The following is an 18,760-nucleotide window of genomic DNA, read 5'->3' as shown; positions in this document are numbered from 1 at the left end:
TTCTGAATGCCTCATCTGATGAAGGCCAGAATTTCAGGGAAAGTTCTAGGCATCAATGGGCAGAATCCTATTGGGTTTTTTTATTTTATTTTTTTTAAGGCAAATTAGAAAACTGGAAGGGGAGAAATGGGTCACAGAGCTCCTGCCATGTGTTTAGTAGAGCCAGTTTCAAGCACATCTGTCTGTAGATCAGATTGGCTGATGGTACCATTTAATGTCTTTCAGCATAACAGTATCCCTATCTCTTCTCTGCCTATCCTCCTAATAGCATCTAACACATTGACACCCTGAATGACTTCCCACACAAAGAACAATAATAGGGGGAATACAGGTGGCATGGCACAAGAATGGGGAACACAACTCTTGGCATGAGGAAAGGGGCTGGGATTTGCAAGGAGTGCCTGAAATAGAGAGGGACAGAAGGATGGCAGATGGTGAGCTTTTGGGGGGACAGGAGAGATGCAAGTAAGCAAAGAGCTCAGCCTAAAGACACTGTGTGGGAACACGCCTTGCACCCTCCTCCTTCCCCCTCCCTGTTTCAAATCTCTTGATACTTCCACCCAACTGCAGGTGAGAATTCTTTTCTAGTAGGGGCTTGTAATGATTCTGTGAAAGCTAAAGAGGAAGGAAACCTGTCCAGCTCATGTGTTAATCACATCAGTCTTGTACCTTAAACATGTTTAGTTGCTTCCTGCAGGGGGTTATGAAGAACAGGGTAAGCTATGTGGATGGAAATGGCTGAAGTCTCAGGCATGGGGACTGAAATGGGACTGCTTAATTCCAGGTGTTCGTCATGATCCCAACATGAAGTATGAGCTGCAGCTAGCGAATCCCAAGGAGTTTTACCATGAGGTCCATCGCCCATCTCACTTCCTCAACTTCGCCTTGTTGCAGGAAGGGGAGGTCTACTCTGCAGACCGAGAGGATCTCTATGCATAAACCTGGGCTCCCAGAATTCACCCAGACTCAGAAAAGACTTAGTACTGTTGATATTCAACAGTACTTACCTTGCCCCAGAAGAGTTAGTGATCTGCAGGCATTCCCCTGTATTGCTTTCAGTGTTCATTGCTTTAGATGCTTTTGTGTCTAGTCACTGACGGCAGGATTTGTGTAAAGTGTCAGTCCAAATGTACTTTGTGATTTTGGAGAATGGCTTAATAAATTTTATATAACTGGGAACTCTACATTGTCTTCGTGCCTTATCGGTATGAAAGCTGGCTTCAGTTTCTGGCTCTGCCACCAATTTCCGGTGACCTTGGAAGTCACTCATGCTAAGATTCTTAATTGTGCATAGTTAAGCTTGTGGCTGTTACTTAAGAGTTGTAGCATCTAGGAGCCCTAGTCATGGATCAGGAATCCATTGTACAAATGGGGGGGGAACTGTCCCTGTCTCAAAGTTTACAGTTGAGTAAAAGATGAAACAACAGATGGGGACAGACAGGAGTACAAGGAAGCAATGAGACCATACTGATCAGGATAGTACGTGGTCTTAGCACAGTGGGAGTTTAGCTGTGGTCAGTTTTATTTTGTAAGCATCCCAGCAAAGGGGAATTTTAAAGAGGGACTTAAAGGAGGATAATGGTGAGATAGTGTTATGCATATTTATGGAGAGTTCCTCTGTTGGTATTATTTATGCAAGGTATTAGTGTTGTGCTAACTTAATCATAAATTCCTTTATTTAAATCCAAAGGCTGAATGGTATTTATACAATTACTCTAAACTTCCTAACAATAAGTAGTCACTACATCCAATACAGAGAAAGTATTTGTGAGGATATGATTAGTCTACTTACACATTGGCCAAATTTAGGGAAAACCATCTCATCCTGGTGTGCTCCAGCATGAGTAGGTAGGGTCTAACAAAACCCTCAGATTCATAACTCTCCATATCCTTAAACAGATTTTATAGCCAATTACCACTACTCTTACCAACTAATTTGAAGCAGTTTACTCTAATTTTCAGTTTTAATCCAGATAAGATTTAGAACTTCCTTTCTCCCAAAGTCTTTCCTCCTCTTCCTCCTCCTCCTTCCTGCTGACCAATAGCTTTTGCCTTGTATCGGGGTTTGCATAAGCTTTACTTTTAAGAGAACACTCTGGGGTGGGAAGGTCCATGTTGGCTTTTTAAGAGCATCTGCAGTAATCCCTATTGTTCTAGAAGCTTTCCCGTCTCTCATTTTTTTAAAACAGATATTCTCCCTACTCCATTCTTCTGGTCTTATAACTCATTATTTTCAGGCCCTGATTAACAAGTAGTAGGAAAGCCTTTTCTTTACAACACATTTGCTTGAATTTGGTAAAAAGAGAACTCCTTTAATTTCACATTTATTCTCAATCCTCCCAAAGAGGGCAGTATGAGAGCATGAAGGGGCTTGTCTGAAAATATAAGGTGGTGGTAAGAGACTGCACTGCTCAGAGGCAGACAGTGACAATGCTTTAACTAAGGAGAAGTGATTGGGTGGGATTTGCTATGAAGGGCCTTTGAAAGTGGGCACAAGCAGGTTGTTGTGGAACCGGGGGAGGGATGGAAGGAGAGAGGTGGTCCTAGACTAGGCCTTGGAGCAGCAGCGTCCTGACTGGCCCTGAGCAGGACAAGATGCCCAGGGAGGAGGATGGTCCGGAAGTGGCCTGTCTGGCTAGAACATTGCCCAGCTTCCTGCCTGTGAAGTGGGGGGTAACTCAGAGCGGGTCAGACACCACCGCGAGGGCTGGACTGTGCCATGCTCTGGCCGGTCTCCGCTCTCACCTGCCCCAGCTCTGATGGGAGGTAACGTTTTCACTGGCCCGGCTTCCCAAGCTGCGGCAGACTGGGCCCAGCAGCGTGGCTATCGGGGCTCAGGGGAAGCAGCCACTTCCCTTCAGCACGTTTTAAAAAGTGGTGCCTGCTGGGCTAGCGCTGGCGGCAGCAGGGCTGGGGGGGAGCCTGGGCCAGCGCTGGGGGGCCTGGGCCAGCGCTGGCGGCAGCAGGGCGGGCCGGGGGGCCTGGGCCAGCGCTGGCCGCAGCATGGCGGGGCGGGGGAGGGCCGGGGGGCCTGGGCCAGCGCTGGCGGCAGCAGGGCTGGGGGGGGGGCCTGGGCCAGCGCTGGCGGCAGCAGGGGGGGGAGGGCCGGGGGGCCTGGGCCAGCGCTGGGGGGCCTGGGCCAGCGCTGGCGGCAGCAGGGCGGGCCGGGGGGCCTGGGCCAGCGCTGGCCGCAGCATGGCGGGGCGGGGGAGGGCCGGGGGGCCTGGGCCAGCGCTGGCGGCAGCATGGCGGGGCGGGGGGCCTGGGCCAGGGCTGCCGGCAGCAGGGGGGGGAGGGCCGGGGGGCCTGGGCCAGCGCTGGGGGGCCTGGGCCAGCGCTGGCGGCAGCAGGGCTGGGGGGGGGGCCTGGGCCAGCGCTGGCGGCAGCATGGCGGGGGGGGGGCGGGTCGCCGCCTCGAGCATCGCGCCCCACGCTCAGCGCGGCCCCAACGTCGCAGCAGCCCCCTTCGGCAGCGGCGGCCACGCGCCCCCGGCCCTTGCTAATGCGGCGGGAGGCGAAAGGGCCCCTGCTCCTTTAAGGCCGCCTGGCTGGCGAGCCCGCGTGGAGCGCACCGAGCGGGCAGGGGGCGTCCCGGGGCCGGGCCCGCAGCGCGCGCACGCCGGGGGCCGCGCGAGAGGCCACTGGGGGCGGGGCTGCCGCGCGCCGCGCTAACGGCCCGAGCGCCTCAGGGCGGCGGCCCGGCGCAGACTGCCGGGCGCGTGCGCGGCTTTAAGGCGGCCGGAGGCCGGAGCGGCCGCGGGGCCATGGAGGAGCCGCTGTGGCGGACGCCCGCTGGCCGCCTGGCCCCGGAGCACGTGTACCGCATGGCCGGGGCGCTGGGGGCCGAGCTCCAGCGGCTCTCGGGGCGCTTCGGGCCGGAGGCGGTGGCCGGGCTGGTGCCGCAGGTGGTGCGGCTGCTGGAGTTACTGGAGGCGCTGGCGGGCCCGGCTGGGGCAGAGTCCAGCCGCCGCGAGCCGGCCGAGACGCTGCTGCGGACGCTGCAGAGCCTGTGCGGGGAGCGGCGGCGGGAGGAGGCGGCGGCGGCCCCTGGGGCGTCGGTGAGTGTGAGCGAGCGGCGGGCTCGGCAGCCTCAGTCACCGGAACGGGAGCGGCCAGACTGGCTCGGGCCCGGGCTCCCGGCCGCCCCCGAGGGAGGGAATCGCCGAGCGACCCGTTCCCGGCTCCGGGCAGCCCTGCCCAGTCCCCGGTCATGGCAGTTCTCCAGGCGAGCAGAGCCTGGCTTCTCCCCGAGCCCTCTGGCTCCTGCGGGGGTTGCTGCCCAGAGCTGGGCTGGCAGCGGTGCCCCACAGCAGACTGGCTGCAGAGCGGAAGGGCCATGGGAGCAGTATGCCCGGGTATGATCCACGCCGCTGCCCCATCAGCCAAGGCATAGTAGATTTGGCTGGGGGTAGTAGGGGAGCTGATCTCTCTGGATCTGCCCTTCAGGATCTGGAGCAGAAGTTGTCTGAAGCTCAGAGGAAGGAGCATGTTCTCCAGAACCAGTTGGCCCAGCTGGAGGAAGAAAACCAAAAGCTCCTGGCACAGCTTACAGAAAGCCAGTCCCAGGAAGGTGGGTGTCCCTGGGCAAGGAGGGTGGAGAGCTGCTGCTGAATCCCTTCCACAGCTGTCACTGCTGCTGGGGGGTCAGTGCAGTGACATTTCTTCTGTGGTGGTTAAGCTGTAGTTATCTGAATGCATATGTTGCTTACAGAAATCAAGTTAGTGCCCTGGCTCACAGGCCGCTGTGTTCTCTGGGATTCTCTGGTTATATTTGTGTAAAGGCTTTACTCTGATTTCTGAGCAACTGCAAACTCTGAATGGTCTGCATAGTGCCTTGGAGGCAGAGTGGTGGTGTTCCACCTCATAGGTAAAGAACTGAGGTACAGAGTAATGCTGTCTATACTAGGGACCTTATGGAAAATACGCCTTGTTCAGTTGCACAGGTGTTAGCACTGGGGAGTTCTGAACTAGGCAGGGCATGGAAGTTTCTAGTAAGTTTAACTAGAAGCCTTGCCTATATTAGGGCTCCCAGAGGTGCTAGCAGTGGTGCATAGGTTGTAGGATCTCTTACTAAACACACCTTTTACCCACCCTAAAGTTGTCATTGCACAGAAAGCATGGAGCAGAACCTAAGTCTGCAGAGTCCCAGCTGCTGCCTCAACCACAAGACGTTCTTCTCCTTAAGTTATTCAGTGAGGCGATTGTGTGAATCTGTCTGTCTTTTACAAATGTAAAACTTGTATTTTAAAACACACCCCAACTTGTCCCTTTCATGTCTTGTTTCAAGAGCTGTTCTGCCTGCAGCTTTGGGGAAGTGGTTTCTAGTCAGAGGTTGGAGCTACTTTAACTAAATTAGGGAAAAGATAGTTCATGTCAAATCCTCCTTTAGGGCTTGTCTGCACCACGCAGCCTTTAGTGACAAGGCTGTGTGGATGGCCTTGTCACTAAAAGTCAGTGTGTATAAATGCTCTTTGTCGGTACTTTGTCAGCACTTTTGCTGACAAAATACTTCCAGCCCCGCGATCAGCGTTCTTTGTCGGCAGGAGCTGCATTCACACTGCCACTTGCGTTGGCAAAACTTTTGTCTTTCATGGGGGGGCTCCCCCCTGTACCTGTGAAAGACAAAAGTTTTGTTGACAACTTCGCAGTTTAGACATATCCTTAGGATCAAACATGGTAAGCTCGGAATGAGTGTCCCTCCATCATGGGTAGCTCCAGAGCACCCATCACTGTATTGCACTGAATGTACTCTTGGGCTATTGTCCCTTGCCCAAGAAAGCTTCAGCTACTGTTTGGGAATTTTACACTTGTCCATACTAGGTTGTTGTTTGTTTTAGTTGCATCTTTCAGTGTTGGTGGTTGACTGTATTTCCTTTATTAAAGCCACCCTTCGTGTGACCAGGGAGTCTAGTAATTGATGAGTAAGTCAGAATCTAAACAACCAACTCTTAAAATTGTAAGTAAAAAGAAGAAATAGAGTAAGGAAGCAGCAACTAGCATCACTTAGCAGAGGGCCTGCTTCTCTACTCCAGTGCACTTGAAATTGGAGTCACAGAGGTGTAGCTGTTTCCAGCAAATTGGAGCTGGTGGGAGCTACTTGGATTAAGACCCCACTATACCTGAATCAATAGTAAGAGATGGTTCCTGCTCCAAAGAGTTTACAGCTTAAAGAAAGAAGTAGTAAGTGTGTTTAAAGAAACAGTGAGAACAACGGTAACTGTGAGGGGGAGGTATTGTTATATGGGCTGGCTGCATGCGCGGTTGGCAGGCTTTAACATATAAATTAACAGGAGGCCTCAGTGATGTCAGTCCCTGCTATCTGCCTGCCTGGTTAGGGTCAGGAAGGAGTTGGCAATGTGACATAGCAGGAGAATGGTGAGTGTAGTGTTGACTAGCCTGTCATGGAGGAGGGAGGGAGGAAGGGAGGGGATGGTCCTGCTCTGCACCTTCAGGTGGAGTGCCGAAGGGCATGTTCTCTGCTGAGTACCCCAGTGTAAGAAAGATACAGTAGGTGAGAGAGAAGAAGCTAGGAGAGGACCAACTAAGTGGCTGGGGACTAGAAGGGCCCATTGGGAGTTAGATCCATGTAACATGGGGGCACACCAGGGAGGAGGCATTCAGGGTGCTGTGTGAGGGTAGTATAAGGAGCAATGGGAGGAAATAAATGGGGAAATATTTGGATAATACCAAGAAGGTGTATACCCTGGAGGTGGGTGATCTGAGAGTCTCTGTGATCTCTAGATTCTATAAGTTGGTTATTTAGCTGGGCAATGTCAGTAACGTCAGCTCCCGAAGGGGGAGAGGAAGGAGAAGCTGAGGCTGTGGTCACAGTTCAGCTGCCATCTTTCACTGGTGCTTGAGAAAATTACAAAGTGACTTCTGCCTCCATTGGGGGGTGATGTGTGGGGCAGTCTGGCTCCTTCATAGGGAAGAGGTATGGGGAGGGTGGTTACAATGCTTTGGCCTGTGTTATGTGGTGTGTGTGGGGGAGGGAACCAAATTACTATAATGGTACCTTCTGCCCTTAATCTGTGAGTTACTCCAGTAGCAGATGCTATGGCCTCCCTTTCAGTAGAGGACCTTGCAGACTCCCTGGTAGCTAGTCCTGGCCCAGGCTCACTAGGGTTAGCCACATTGGGAGCCTCAGTGTGGATGGCTCTGGCTCCAGCAGCTGTTCTCAGAAATTTGTCATCTAACCCTACTGGCAGCCTGTCTAGCATGTGCTACATAAAATGGCTGTGGGAGGCAGGAGCCCATTTACTCTGGAGCTCCTAGCATTGCAGACATCAGTGCCTCTGAGACAGTGTTGGCAATGGTGCAGAGGGGGGTTCTGTGAAACTCTCTAGAGTAGCCATGTCTGTGAGCTCAGCAGGAGGGCAGAGCTGCAACTGATGCCTGTTCTCTTGATGTTTGGGTTTTAGACAGCACCTTACGGAAGGAGAGAGAAGTGATGCTGCGTTTGAAGGAGGTGGTGGACAAGCAGAGGGATGAGATTCGGGCCCAAGCCCATGAGATAGTCTGCAAGAACCATGACACGGAGGCGGTAAGAGGCAGGGTGCCTGTGGCTTATTCCAGTGCTGTAAGGGTGGGGGAGCTATGCTGTGTGATCTGTTCTTGCAGGCACCATTGTGTCCCTGTAATATTTGCCAGAGTGTTTGCTATAAGAGCAGATTGTTTTTATATAGATTCTTATACCATCCTCAGCACTGTAGTATCTGAGCACCTATATGTGCCCATACCTCTCTGCCTTTCCTGGGAGTGGCCCATGGCCTTGCACACACTTGTGTGTCCCTGTGCGAGAGCAGAGCCTGCAGCTGTATTCACAGCTCTCTCTCACTTGCCTGTATCTGGTTTCTCAGCTGCAAGAGCAGTTAAATCGTTTCATGTCTATGAATGAGGACTTGCGTCATAAACTGGCTGTGGTCCAGGTTCAGCTCAAGAGTGCTCTGGAGAAGAAGGAGGATTTGGAGACCATGGTGCTGGAAAATCGGAGGGAAATTGACAGACTGAGCAGGGCTGCATCTGGAGCATCCCCTAGGCTCAATATGGTGAGTGAGTCAGAGCCCTGCAATATCCATTCTACTGTGAATCTCTAGTGCAGAATAAACTCTTAGCCACTGCATGAAGCTGCAGTAAATCAGTAATGGGTCATTGCATGGGCTCTAAGTCTCTAAACATCAGGGCTTAGCGAGAAACTGATGTTGGTGTCAGGAAGCCTGTTAGAGAATCAGTGGGTTTGCTGCTTTAGCAGGGAGTAAAAGGAGGCATTAAGGAAGGTAAGGATATTGCAGTGATAAAGTGACTTGTTTGCTTTAGTCCCCACCACAGGGGATGCTGGCAAGATATCTGTCCCAGACCTGTTCTTTTCACGTAATAAAGTAGAGGTGCTATCAGAGACCTATGTATCTGAAGAACTACTGGAACAAATTCATACAGTTAAGGACCGGTCACCAGGCCCAGATGGCTCATACCCAAGAATTCTGGAGAAACTGAAAAAGCATTAACATCTGATGATATCCTAGGGTGCTGGAGGGAAACAAACACACCTATCTTTAAGAAGAATCAGTGGTCATCTTGGAAATCACAGACCATGTCTAAACTCTGTGGAAATGGTTTCCTAGAGTTAATATTTAGCCCTCTATGAGCCAACCAATTTCCCTATTAATAGCTTCTCATTAGAATTTTGCTTTGGACTTAATTGTCACCTTTCCTGCCCCTCAGGAGAGGGAGTGGGGCCTTATTGGGACAGGCTTGTGATGCAGCAGAGTAAGGTGAACTCCCTTCTGCTCTCCCCATACCTCACTGGATTTTGTTATCTTCAAATGGACATAAATAGTAAAGAATTGAGTCCAGTGTCAAACTAATCTGATAGCATTCTTTGATAGGATAACGAGCCTTGTGGATAAGGGAGAAGCGGTGGATGTGATATACCTAGACTTTAGTAAGGCATTTGATACGGTCTCGCGTGATATTCTTATAGATAAACTAGGAAAGTACAATTTAGATGAGGCTACTATAAGGTGGGTGCATAACTGGCTGGATAACCGTACTCAGAGAGTAGTTATTAATGGCTCCCAATCCTGCTGGAAAAGTATAACAAGTGGGGTTCCGCAGAGGTCTGTTTTGGGACTGGCTCTGTTCAGTATCTTCATCAACGATTTAGATATTGGCATAGAAAGTACGCTTATTAAGTTTGCAGACGATACCAAACTGGGAGGGATTGCAACTGCTTTGGAGGACAGGGTCAAAATTCAAAATGATCTGGACAAATTGGAGAAATGATCTGAGGTAAACAGGATGAAGTTCAATAAAGATAAATGCAAAGTGCGCCACTTAGGAAGGAACAATCAGTTTCACACATACAGAATGGGAAGAGACTGTCTAGGAAGGAGTGTGGCAGAAAGAGATCTAGGGGTCATAGTGGACCACAAGCTTAATATGAGTCAGCAGTGTGATACTGTTGCAAAAAAAGCAAACGTGATTCTGGGATGCATTAACAGGTGTGTTGTAAACAAGACACGAGAAGTCATTCTTCCGCTTTACTCTGCGCTGGTTAGGCCTCAACTGGAGTATTGTGTCCTGTTCTGGGCACCGCATTTCAAGAAAGATGTGGAGAAATTGGAGAGGGTCCAGAGAAGAGCAACAAGAATGATTAAAGGTCTTGAGAACATGACCTATGAAGGAAGGCTGAAGGAATTGGGTTTGTTTAGTTTGGAAAAGAGAAGACTGAGAGGGGACATGATAGCAGTTTTCAGGTATCTAAAAGGGTGTCGTCAGGAGGAGGGAGAAAACTTGTTAACTTTAGCCTCCAATGATAGCACAAGAAGCAGTGGGCTTAAGCTGCAGCAAGGGAGATTTAGGTTGGACATTAGGAAAAAGTTCCTAACTGTCAGGGTAGTTAAACCCTGGAATAGATTGCCTAGGGAAGTTGTGGAATCTCCATCTCCGGAGATATTTAAGAGTAGGTTAGATAAATGTCTGTTAGGGATGGTCTAGACAGTATTTGGTCCTGCCATGAGGGCAGGGGACTGGACTCGATGACCTCTCGAGGTCTCTTCCAGTCCTAGAGTCTATATGAGTCTATGAGATGGCTCTCACATGAATGGCATTGCTGTGTGGTTGTGCACGTCACTGCCTCTCTGTAAACTTTATCCTTGAGACCCTCTGATACAGAGAAATGGACAAGAATCCTCCTGACCTCTGAAAAGCTGTGCTGGCCAGAGCAGCGTCTGCTCTATCTCAAGCTGTCAGTGTGTATTTGTGAAGGAGAGAGGGCAGAGAGAGAGTTTTCAAGAAAACCCTGATGGCTATGTGTGATACATGAGACCACTTTGCAACCAGAGATTCTGTTTTAGATAGGTGCTGGAAAACCAAACATCCTTAGCTTTAAAATATCCTAGAGCCCAGACTTATCTAGCTAGCTATTGAAGTCTAGCTATATGTTAGTTCTATAGCTAATCAGTGATCACAAGGGGAAGGAGACTGTCTTGCATGTGGTCCCCCATCTGCACCTGACTCTGGTCAGTAATGGCATCTCCCCTGGACCCTGTGGCATCTTAAGCAAGCTTCCTCACCTGGCTTGTACCCTGTTTGTAGGAAGAGGGTCTGCCAGGGCCTTTGCGCTGACTTACCTGTCTTCCCAGGGTCTGCTCAGCTTTTCACTCTCTTTCCATCCCTAGGATGGAGCAGCAGCGCCTGTGGAGGAGCTGCAGCACCAAGACTGGGGGAGGAACTCTGCTCCGAGCTGCTTCTCTAAAGAAGAGTTGAAGCAAATCCTGCAGGAGCGGAATGAGCTCAAGACCAGTCTGTTCTTAGTGCAGGAGGAGCTGGCCTATTACCAACGGTGAGCATTGCAGCAGGCAGGGAGCTGGTATGCCCACAGCCCTGCATCAGACTGGAGGTTGTGGGGCATGGCGCTGGCTGTAGGGAAGTCTCCACAGACAATGAGCACCTCTACGGATGTTGCAGGACCACAGAGCGTGGGTGAGGGCACCATCCAGCATACCTAGAGCAACCTGATTATAGGAAATGGGGAAGCATTTTCGTGGATGACCAGAACCACATTCACTTCAAGAAAGAACAAAACACCCCCACAGCAGAAGGGAAAGGTCCCTTGACACTGGTAGGCTGCATCTGTGCCATCCAGATCTACTAAGATTCTGATCTGCAGCACTGGCATTTGAGTGCTGGGCAGCCTTGAGATGGTTGTAACCATGAGCAACTAGACACAGGGCCCTGGGGGAGTGGAGGGATTGACCCTTCCCTTCTGCTTCACCCAGCAGGTTGGGCACCCTTGAGGTGGATTCACATGCCCCACTCCCAACTCATGGCAGGGGTGAATTGTGTGGCTGTAGATGGTCTAGGTTAAGGTCTCTTACTGGAGTTCTTACAACCTTGCCCTGCTGCCCCTAGCTCCCCAGGGATGGGGGTTGTGCTAGTCTCTCATCTCATCCTGCCTGTGATCTTTTTCTGCCTGGGCTGAGAGGCCTACAGGATGACCTGTCTGGGATCAAATTCCTCTGTGCCAGGATTGAGGTACTCTCATGGGAGGGGTGACTGTTCCTGTCTCTGCTGAAGACTGAGAGTCCTGGAGAGGTCACTCTAGCTGTGGGATGTTCCTTGCCTGCTCCCAGGAGGTTGTGGAGCTGGATGTCTCCCAGCCCTTCTGTGCACTGTCTGGTTTGTTTCCCCAGGGAGCTGCTGAATGACGAGCGAATCCCAAGCTTCCTGCTGGATGCCATGAAATCCACCATCAAAAAACAGCGGAAAAAAATCCGAGCCAAGATGTTGGGGATTGTGGAGGAGCCAGCGAGCAGGTGAGTCTGCAGCTGGCTGCAGGGGCCTGGGTGCTCGGGCTGGGGTAGCTCCTGCTCATTCCACAACTGGATGGACACTGGTGGCCATGGTACGACACCTCTCCTGCTGCCCAGAAAGGAGGAGAGAACTGCCTCTGCCTGGGAAGGGCCTCCAGTACCTGCCTCGCGCGCCAGCTGAGACTCAGGGAGTAGCGTTGCTGCATGACACAGGAGCCTGGGCACCAAAACTCCTAATCACAAGGCACTCAGGACGTTTCATTGTCACCTGGTCGTATGCGGCCTGCTGGGCTGTTGGACACTGCTCATTGCTCCAGTGGAGTCTGGTGAAGGGGGTGTGAGGCTGGGGCAGCCAGAAGTGCTGGGAAGGACTGACCAATGAGCAGGGTCCTGCATGATGCTGTCAGAAGCTGTCCTGAGGGGTGGTATTGAAGATGGCAGCTGGGATGTTCCATGGAGGGTCTGCAGGATTCACAGGAGTAGCACCCACTCCTGCAAGTAGAATGACTCATGAGTAGCTGTTGTAAACTGTCCATAACTCCAGCTTCATGCTCTGCAGGCTGCGTCCTCATCACCCCAGAACAGACTGGCTGGGATGTGTGTGGAGTGCAGCTCAATGGTTTTTAATCTGTCTTGAATAAAGATCTGAAATGGCCTAGCTTTCCTATAGGGCTTTGATAACTGCTGTTCCCTTACCCTCTTCTGCAGAGGAGTGACTCTTGGCTTGTGAGGGGAGAACCACAGAGGGGAAGGGAGGTGCCAACATCCTAACGTAACTGCACATGATGGAAAGAAGCTTTATAGTGCCCATGGGGACTAGACTCCCAGTAGGGGTGACCAGATGTAAGGAAGCAGAGACCTACCCATACCCTTATCTGTGCCCTGGAACAAACATTTGTCATGGGGCAGTAGAACCTACATGTTACAACCTCAGAGGCCTATAGGTGAAGGCCTTCTCTTCAGCAGGGAGAAAGTGTGTTCTAGCTCCAGTTAACAGGTGAAATCCTAGCAAAGACAAAGCAGCTCAGAGTGCTCATTGAATTAATAGGTCAAGGTCAACCCCTGGCTCCCCTGTAGGCTTTAAATCAACATCTGCACTCGTGACAACTACAAGCTGCCTCCTCTTTGGTATGATTTACCTCATGTGTTCTTAATGCAAGTTAACATATTTTCCTGCTGAAGACTCACCATGGGGTACTGTAGGGTGAGTGTGGCTTTTCCTAATGCAGGTCTAAAGGGGGAGTCCACTAGTGAGTGGGTACACAGTGCGGGTTCAGCTCTGGCCAGGTATCTGGCAAAGCACGAAAGAAATAGTTTTTCTGGCTGCATGCCCTTCCCTGCAGCCTGCTTAGGCACCCCTGTAGTGTTGGAATCTTATCCTTTTAATAAACAGGGAAGCAGTAGTTATCCCCAGAGCTCTATGAGGGCTAACAATGGTCTAGGGTTAAATAAATAAATGGAGATATACTATGTCCTAGAACTGGCAGGGACCCTGAAAGGTCATCAAGTCCAGCCCCCTGCCTTTACTAGCAGGACCAAGTGCTGATTTTGCCCAGATCCCTAAGTGGCCCCCTCAAGGATTGAACTCACAACCCTGAGTTTAGCAGGCCAGTGCTCAAACCACTGAGCTATCCCTCCCTAGCATAGCTGTGTCCCTAATAGCCTCTCCAGAGCAGCGGCTGGACTATTGACCTGCCCTAACAAACCTAGTATAGACTCCAAAGCCCATGTCCTGGCTGAGTATGGCGGGCTGCTGGTTCCTAATCTCTGCAGTTTCTGGGATTTGGCTAGCTCTTGGCTCTGCCTGTGACTAGAGCGGCTACTTTTTGAATGGGATTGTTACCCATCAAGTTAGCATCCACAGCTGCCCCTACCGCTATGATCATTGTCATGAGCAAGCCCTGACCCGACTATCCCATGAGCAGGGCTGCGTGATGCAGTTTGTCCATGCCTATGCTGACCATGAAGCTGTGCTCTGTAGTGTGTGAGCTAATCTTCCTCCTGCCAAGGCCTGGTCTTGGTGTCAGCAGCATCCCTGCCCCACTTATCTCCACTCACAGGGAGCCCTTCCCTCTCTGTTCTGTGGCTCTGCATTGTCATGGCCAGTGAGGGAAAGGGAGCCTTCTACCCCCACAGACAGAACTGAACCGAGTCATTCTTTTTAGGTGACAGATCTGAGGAACTGTCCCAGACTGAGGTATCATTAGAGGAGGTTTTGGAACAAATTGATAAATTAAACAGCAGTAAGTCACCAGGACCAGATGGTATTCACCCAAGAGTTCTGAATGAACTCAAATATGAAATTGCAGAACTACTGACTGTATCATTTAAATCAGCTTCCGTATCAGGTGACTGGAAGATAGCTAATGTGATGCCAATTTTAAAAAAGGGCTCCAGAAGTGATCCTGGCAATTACAGGCCTGTAAGCCTGACTTCAGTACCGAGCAAACTGGTTGAAACCATAATAAAGAACAATATTGTCAGACATAGATGAACAGAATTTGTTGAGGAAGAGTCAACATGGTTTTAATAAAGGGAAATCATGCCTCACCAATCAACTAGAATTCTTTGAGGGGGTCAACAAACATGTGGACAAGGGGGATCCAGTGGATATAGTGTACTTAGATTTTCAGAAAACTGTTTAACAAGGGCCCTCACCAAAGGCTCTTAAGCAAAGTAAACTGTCATGAGATAAGCGGGAAAGTTCTCTCATGAAGCAGTAACTGATTAAAAGATAGGAAACAGGGTAGGAATAAATGATTAGTTTTCAGAATGGAGAGAGGTAAATAGTGGGTGTCCCCCAGGGGTCTGTATGGGGACCAGTCCTATTCAACATATTCATAAATGATTAGAAAAAGGGGTAAACAGTGACGTGGCAGAATTTGCAGATGTTTCAAAATTACTCAAGATAGTTAAGATCCAGGCAGACTGAAGAGCTACAAAAGGATCTATCAAAACTGTGTGATTGAGCAACAGACCAGCAGATGAAATTTAATGTTGATAAATGCAAAGTAATGCACATTGGAAAGCATAATCCCAACTATACATATAAAATGATGGGGTCTAAATTAGCTTATGTAGATATGTGGGCATAGTTGGCATTGATAGATATGCCCACATATCTACACCAGCGACACCGTCACAGGATCTAACCAGATCAGCCACACCATCACCGGTTCATTCACTTGCACGTCCGCCAATGTAATATACGCCATCATATGCCAGCAATGCCCCTCTGCTATGTACATCGGCCAAACTGGACAGTCTCTACGGAAAAGGATAAATGGATACAAATCAGATATCAGGAATGGCAATATACAAAAACCTGTAGGAGAACACTTCAACCTCCCTGGCCACACTATAGCAGACCTTAAGGTGGCCATCCTGCAGCAAAAAAATTTCAGGACCAGACTTCAAAGAGAAACTGTTGAGCTTCAGTTCATCTGCAAATTTGACACCATCAGCTCAGGATTAAACAAAGACTGTGAATGGCTTCCCAACTACAGAACCAGTTTCTCCTCCCTTGGTTTTCGCACCTCAACTGCTAGAACAGGGCCTCATCCTCCCTGATTGAACTAACCTTATTATCTCTAGCTTGCTTGCATATATATACCTGCCCCTGGAAATTTCCAGTGCATGCATCTGACGAAGTGGATATTCACCCACGAAAGCTCATGCTCCAAAATGTCTGTTAGTCTATAAGGTGCCACAGGATTCTTTGCTGCTTTTACTGAAAATCAAGGAGACTTAGCCCTTAAAGGTATCCCCATGCTGCAGGTGAAGATGTGATTGTAACACAGATAGGCATTTTCCCCCGCCCCAGCTTTGATCTAGCTAACAGGTGTTAAAATAGTAGCAAAGATGTGATAGCATAAGCTAGCAACCAGAGTACGTGCCCAGGCTCCTCACCGCACTTCTGCTCTGGTGGTTAGTAAGTGCTGAAGCCTATGCTACCCCTTTTTCACTGCCACGGTTAGCTGTGCCAGCTAGATGAAAGGTAACAAAGGTATGTCATGCTGCACTCATGCCTTTGCTGTCAGTGTAGACCTCTGAAACAGTCACTGAGAGCAGGATTTTCAGGTGTGGATGCTTCTGAGAACCCCAGTGTTGGTGCCCACCACTAGCCATCTGACATAGCTATCCTTTCCTACTCCTACGGAACCCCGTGATGCTGTATTGGGCCTTGCTAGTAGCAGTGCGAGCCCTGGTGCAATTGAGCTGCTGACGTTTTCAGGACTGAGTGATTGAACCCTGCACAGAGCAGCTCTTATCATTGCAGACAGAGGGCCATCTGTCAGGGAAGCAGAATCTGTGCCAAATATCATGGTGTCTGAAATGGTTCATGGCTGAGAGTGCCTATATCAGGGCAGACACCCCAAACTGGTGATGTGTTCTGTAGTGCAATTTTATCAAGCCAGTAACAAATGTGAACTGTATCACTATAAAAGTCTTACTATGGAGTCACAGAAAGTCCCCTTATCCTCTCCAGTCAGTCTTGCCATCCGGACAAGCTGTACTTATGGTCACTTACACCAAAAATCACACTATATTTAAGTTGCTTCCAGTCCTGAGAGACCAGTTGTTTACCTAGATTAACTGGTAGTCTTGATCCTACCCCAAAGACAAAGGTCTACAGCCAATCCTGTAATAAACTATCTAAAGGTTTATTAACAAGAAAAAAGGGAGAGAGTTATTTACAGGTTAAAACAAGCAAATGCATACGTGCAAATGATTTACCATCTAAATCCTAAATGTCACAGAGTTGTAATGATCTCTTTTTGAAATGTCTTTCAAGGCAGACCCAGGTGGCAGCCTCTGGGGTTCTCTAGCTTCAGTTTGGAGTCTCTGGCCTTTCAGAGTTCAAACAGCCAAAAGACGCAGTTTCTTCATGTCAGGGATTTTTATTCCTGTCCCCCAGAGTTCAGCATGATGACAAGTTTGTGTCTCCCCTTCATGGGTGTGGGGGAACAATCAACAAAGTCTTTTGTCGTCTGATGATCCACCATGGTTTGCCTGGTGTCTATGCTATGGGCCTTCTTTTGTTGGGCTGGAGATAATAACACTTCTTGAGGCAAACTAGTATTTCACAGTTGCTAATGTTTCTCTCCTGACTGAACGAACAGGCAGGGGACTACAGTTTCAGAGCAAACATTTTTACAGTTACAGAATCTCTCCCCCATATTAAATACTACCTTATAACAGGGGCTATAGATATTATAAGTGAGATTAATACATGCAGCAATATACAAGCATTTAATAGAGTCTAAGCTAAATACATTCTTATAAAACTAATCCCTATTTAGAGCACAACTGATATATAGGTGACCTGGTCTGGTCTCCAGTTATGAGATTGTCGTCAGTCCTTAGCTAATGCCTGCAGCCTGGGCAAGAGCTGGTATCTCTCCTGCTAGTGTCACACTAATGATGGTGAAAATTTCTTCAGAATTTCTCCAGCTCACCAAGGAAAGAGGTGCACTGATGCCTCACCGGCCATCACGGGACAGTCCAGATAGTGAGGGACCGGGCCTTGGAGTCACTCCTGTTCAGCTGGCTCAGCTAGTAGAAAGCTGGTGTGTGTGTGTGGGTATGGAGTGGTTAGAAGAAAGGATTGGGGACTGGGAGGACACTGGCTTCTGCTCTGGTGTGAGCCACGTACAGGGATCATGGGAAGGCCATTTTAGCTCCTTGAAACTCAGTCCCCCTAGAGCCAAACTGCCCATGTGCTGAAAATGCAAAGCTGTGCCTGGTCTAAGCTTCTGGGGAGGAATGTGTGTGTCTGGCTTATTTGCTTACAGGTGTTTAAATATTTAAAAATAAAAACATTGTGACCATCTATACAGCAATGTGAACACTGAAGAGTCTGAAAGTGCTTTGTATAATTGTGCTGAGTGTAAATTGTGATTCTGTACGAAACTTGGAAAAGAATATCTGTACCCACCACTGACATGCAGCCATTGCTGAGAGTGGAACAATGGTGCTGCTGACTGTTCATTTTGAGAAATCACCTGGAGACGAGCAAATGCAGCACAGTCCTTCCAAAAAGGAAAGAGCAGTTCCTGACTCTTCCCATCCTTGATGAACTTCTGGGGATTATTTAGGGTGGTAGAAGGTGGAGTAGCTACGAATCAAGGGAGAAAAATAACAAAGAGCAAAAAACAGGGTTAATGGCAAGAAGAACCTCCAGGTCAATAAGAAGTATTGGGCTATGGCATGGTCCCTCAGGGGAGGCAGTGGAAGCTCTGTTGCTAGAGACCCTAGACTGTAGGGAACAATCCTGCCTTGGCTTCAAGAAATGGACTGGGTGGGACCCAGGAGATCAATAGTTCTTTCAAATACTGAGACTGCAGTAGCTGTTTAACAGCCACATAGCAGCCCTGTTCACCTGTTTAGAGAAGAAAATGAAGGAGAATCCTTGTCCAGCTGAACATGTGGGATGGGGGAGGCAGAAGGTGATTGTTCTTTGGAACTTGGCCAGGATCCTGGATCAGATCCAACACGTTTACTCTTGCAGAGTGCTCTGGGATCTACACTGGGCACACATGGTCAGGACCTCAATTCTGCACTGCATCCACAAGGCAACGTCCAATGCTGGACACATTGTGGGGTTATCTAGGGAACAGCTTACAGAAATCAAACCCTTCTGGAGCTGAATCTGGCTTAGGGTATCCTGTGCGCTGGGCAGGATTCCCATGATGATTTGTGTGATAGGGCTGTTGCCCTTCTCCCCCCCCATATGCGTATTTGTGGTTTGGGTAGAGGGATCTGGCAGTCTTCTTTCTGCTGATATGGTATCAAGCATAAGTGAGCAGGTCAGAGGTTTCTGACTCACCATTTCTCTACTCTTTTGCACCCTAGTGATGAAGATGAGAGTGCAGATTGTGTGGACTCTCGGCCACGTGAATCCAAGATCAAGAGCTTGTAAGTTTGCATCCGATGTGCTGATTTGG

General features: G+C 49.5%; 2 protein-coding genes across 3 annotated transcripts in view; both read left to right on the top strand.

The window, feature by feature from the left end:
* Positions 1–1,184, top strand: part of PRPF8 (pre-mRNA processing factor 8) — a 31,231-nt gene extending 30,047 nt beyond the window's left edge. Inside the window, exon 43 of the mRNA XM_030537158.1 lies at positions 785–1,184. Within this exon, the coding sequence (XP_030393018.1) occupies positions 785–939 (155 nt within the window). The 3' untranslated portion in view covers positions 940–1,184. The remainder of the gene's footprint in view (positions 1–784) is intronic.
* Positions 1,185–3,756: 2,572 nt separating this feature from the next.
* LOC115636637 (scavenger receptor class F member 1-like) overlaps positions 3,757–18,760 on the top strand; it is a 29,524-nt gene continuing 14,520 nt past the window's right edge. For both annotated transcript variants that reach the window (XM_030537000.1, XM_030536998.1), the window contains exons 1-7: positions 3,757–4,058; positions 4,447–4,570; positions 7,422–7,543; positions 7,860–8,048; positions 10,680–10,843; positions 11,694–11,816; positions 18,669–18,731. In XM_030537000.1, coding sequence (XP_030392860.1) covers positions 3,765–4,058; positions 4,447–4,570; positions 7,422–7,543; positions 7,860–8,048; positions 10,680–10,843; positions 11,694–11,816; positions 18,669–18,731 — 1,079 coding nt within the window. In that variant the 5' untranslated portion in view covers positions 3,757–3,764. The remainder of the gene's footprint in view (positions 4,059–4,446; positions 4,571–7,421; positions 7,544–7,859; positions 8,049–10,679; positions 10,844–11,693; positions 11,817–18,668; positions 18,732–18,760) is intronic.

The sequence above is a fragment of the Gopherus evgoodei genome, chromosome 17 (genome assembly GCF_007399415.2).
Source record: "Gopherus evgoodei ecotype Sinaloan lineage chromosome 17, rGopEvg1_v1.p, whole genome shotgun sequence".
NCBI lineage: Eukaryota > Metazoa > Chordata > Testudines > Testudinidae > Gopherus > Gopherus evgoodei.
This window is presented reverse-complemented; position numbering and strand designations above follow the sequence as displayed.